Here is a 1971-nt window from a genome sequence, read left to right as displayed (position 1 = left end):
CACCTTTGATACCCGACATCATTAGCTAAGTATCGTCGTATTTCGGGATTTTCAGCGTCCAACATGACCATGAAACTTTCAAGAATTAATTTCGTTTTTACACCCTGGACTCATACCTCGATTTCATTTTACCCCCTGGACTCGGGATTGTTGCAGAACTCATCTCAGAACTTAGACACGTGTTACAACTTGGCACTTTCGTCAGTATTTGGACGTTAAATTTAACTTTTTGATGATGTGTCAATATTTTAAAGGGCATAAACGTATTTTCTATTATTCTAAATACTTTTAATATTTAAATATTGTTATAAGATATATTAATTATTAAATAATTAAATATTTGTATTATTTTCTCACTGATGTCTCTCTCTCTCGGCTCCATCTCTCTCTTTCCTTCTTCTTCTTTCGTTTCTTCTTCTTTGTCGGCTCTTTCGTTTCTTCTTCTTTGCCGAGCCCTCCCATGGAAGCACAAACGGCTCTGAATTTCAGTCTGAGGCCGTCCATAATCTCCTGAACCTTGTCGTCCTCTGGCTCCATCAGTGGGTACTTGTCAACCATCTCTTTCAACTGCGTTATGCTCTTCGAGACCCGGGGCGAGAATCGGGTCGGGTCTAATCTTGCGGCGAAGATCCAGATCCCGACGCTGCCCCTGTAGAAGCCGAGTTCCTCGCCGACCTCGAAGCCCACTTTGAGCCCCACTTGCCGCGCCTCTTCCTCGCCGGAGACTAAGCCGTCCTTGAACCCTTCCTCGAAGCCTTCCTTCAAGTGGGTTTGCTCCAAGTTCAGGGACGAATCGAATATGTCTGCCATGGAACTTTCTTGTGAGCTTTTCCTTTCTGTGAGACAAGTCTGAAATTCGGAGCTACGAAGAAAGGTTTTGGTTCAGATTAACCCATTACCAGTCTGAAATGAAATCGAGGTCTTTGTCTCTGCTGTCTAGGTTTTCGATGTCGACGGAGATTTAGTACCCGATGAGGCTACGGACGCTTCGCTGATATCGGGTTACTGCGAGAGCGGGGATTTCGAAACCGTATGCCAGGTGTTCGATCAAATGCTTCGGCGTTGGCTTCAGAGCAGCGAGGCTTACGAGAGCCTCGTGGCTGGGCTCTGTGTCTCGGGACGGGTTGAAGAGGCTCTCGGGACCTTCTCGAGAATGTATGGTTGCTCTCTGATGGGGAAGACTTGCAACGCACTCATCGGAGCTCTCTGTGAATCCGGCCGGAGATCAGAAGCTCTGGCTCTGTTTCGAGAGATTTCCGAGCTGGACGATGAAACTTACGCGATCCTCGTCGAGTCTATGTGCTCGGGCTCGAATTTCGACTGGGCTCGGAGTCTCGCGGATGAGGCGGTCAAGCTAGGGTTGGGATTGAGATGGTCGAAAAGAATCTCTCTCCGAGCGCGCTCGCTTACAGGCTTGAAGAGGCCACAGATTTGCTAGGTTTTTTATTCTATATTACTTTTTTTTAATTTCGCTAGTTTGATTCTTCTGATTAATGGTTAATGCTGGTTTTTGGTCACTAAATCTTAGTTTGCAATCTAGATTTTGCTATTGGTGTGAAGATTTGGGGCTTTCTTTATGTTTTCAGATGGGAAGCTCTGGAGAGGCGAGCAAAAGGTCATCAATGCTATGGTGGGAGGGTTGGTTCAGGAGAGAAGAAAAAGAAGAAGAAATGGAGGGGACATGCCTCGGAGAAGGAGAAAGAGAAGAAGAGGAGAAAGAAAGAGTTTTTTTTTAAATTTATTGTTATAAAAATAATAAAACGAGGGTATATTGATAATTGCACATATTTTAAATCTCACGTGACAAAAAACGTGACATTTAACGTCCAAAATTAGACAGAAGTGGCAACGTGTAATAACGTCATTAGTTAAGAGATTCTCAATGCAACAATCCCGAGTCCAGGGGGTAAAATGAAATCGAGGTACGAGTCCAGGGGTAAAAACGGAATTAATCCAACTTTCAAATTCCCG

General features: G+C 44.5%; 1 protein-coding gene across 1 annotated transcript; it reads right to left on the bottom strand.

Annotated features, from left to right (window-relative positions):
• Positions 1–345: 345 nt before the first annotated feature.
• On the bottom strand, positions 346–895 carry LOC149404891 (uncharacterized). Its single transcript, XM_089607714.1, has one exon. It carries the CDS (start codon positions 808–810, stop codon positions 346–348), a length of 465 nt encoding a protein of 154 aa, XP_089463840.1. The 5' UTR covers positions 811–895.
• Positions 896–1971: the final 1076 nt, after the last annotated feature.

This window comes from Urtica dioica, chromosome 2, assembly GCF_054948205.1.
Source record: "Urtica dioica subsp. dioica isolate 48M chromosome 2, U.dioica_male_clone48M_v1_H2, whole genome shotgun sequence".
Taxonomy (NCBI): domain Eukaryota; kingdom Viridiplantae; phylum Streptophyta; class Magnoliopsida; order Rosales; family Urticaceae; genus Urtica; species Urtica dioica.
This window is presented reverse-complemented; position numbering and strand designations above follow the sequence as displayed.

Coding starts and splice junctions, on each gene's coding strand:
- LOC149404891 (XM_089607714.1), bottom strand. CDS start 810: ATGGCAGACATATTCGATTCGTCCCTGAACTTGGAGCAAACCCACTTG.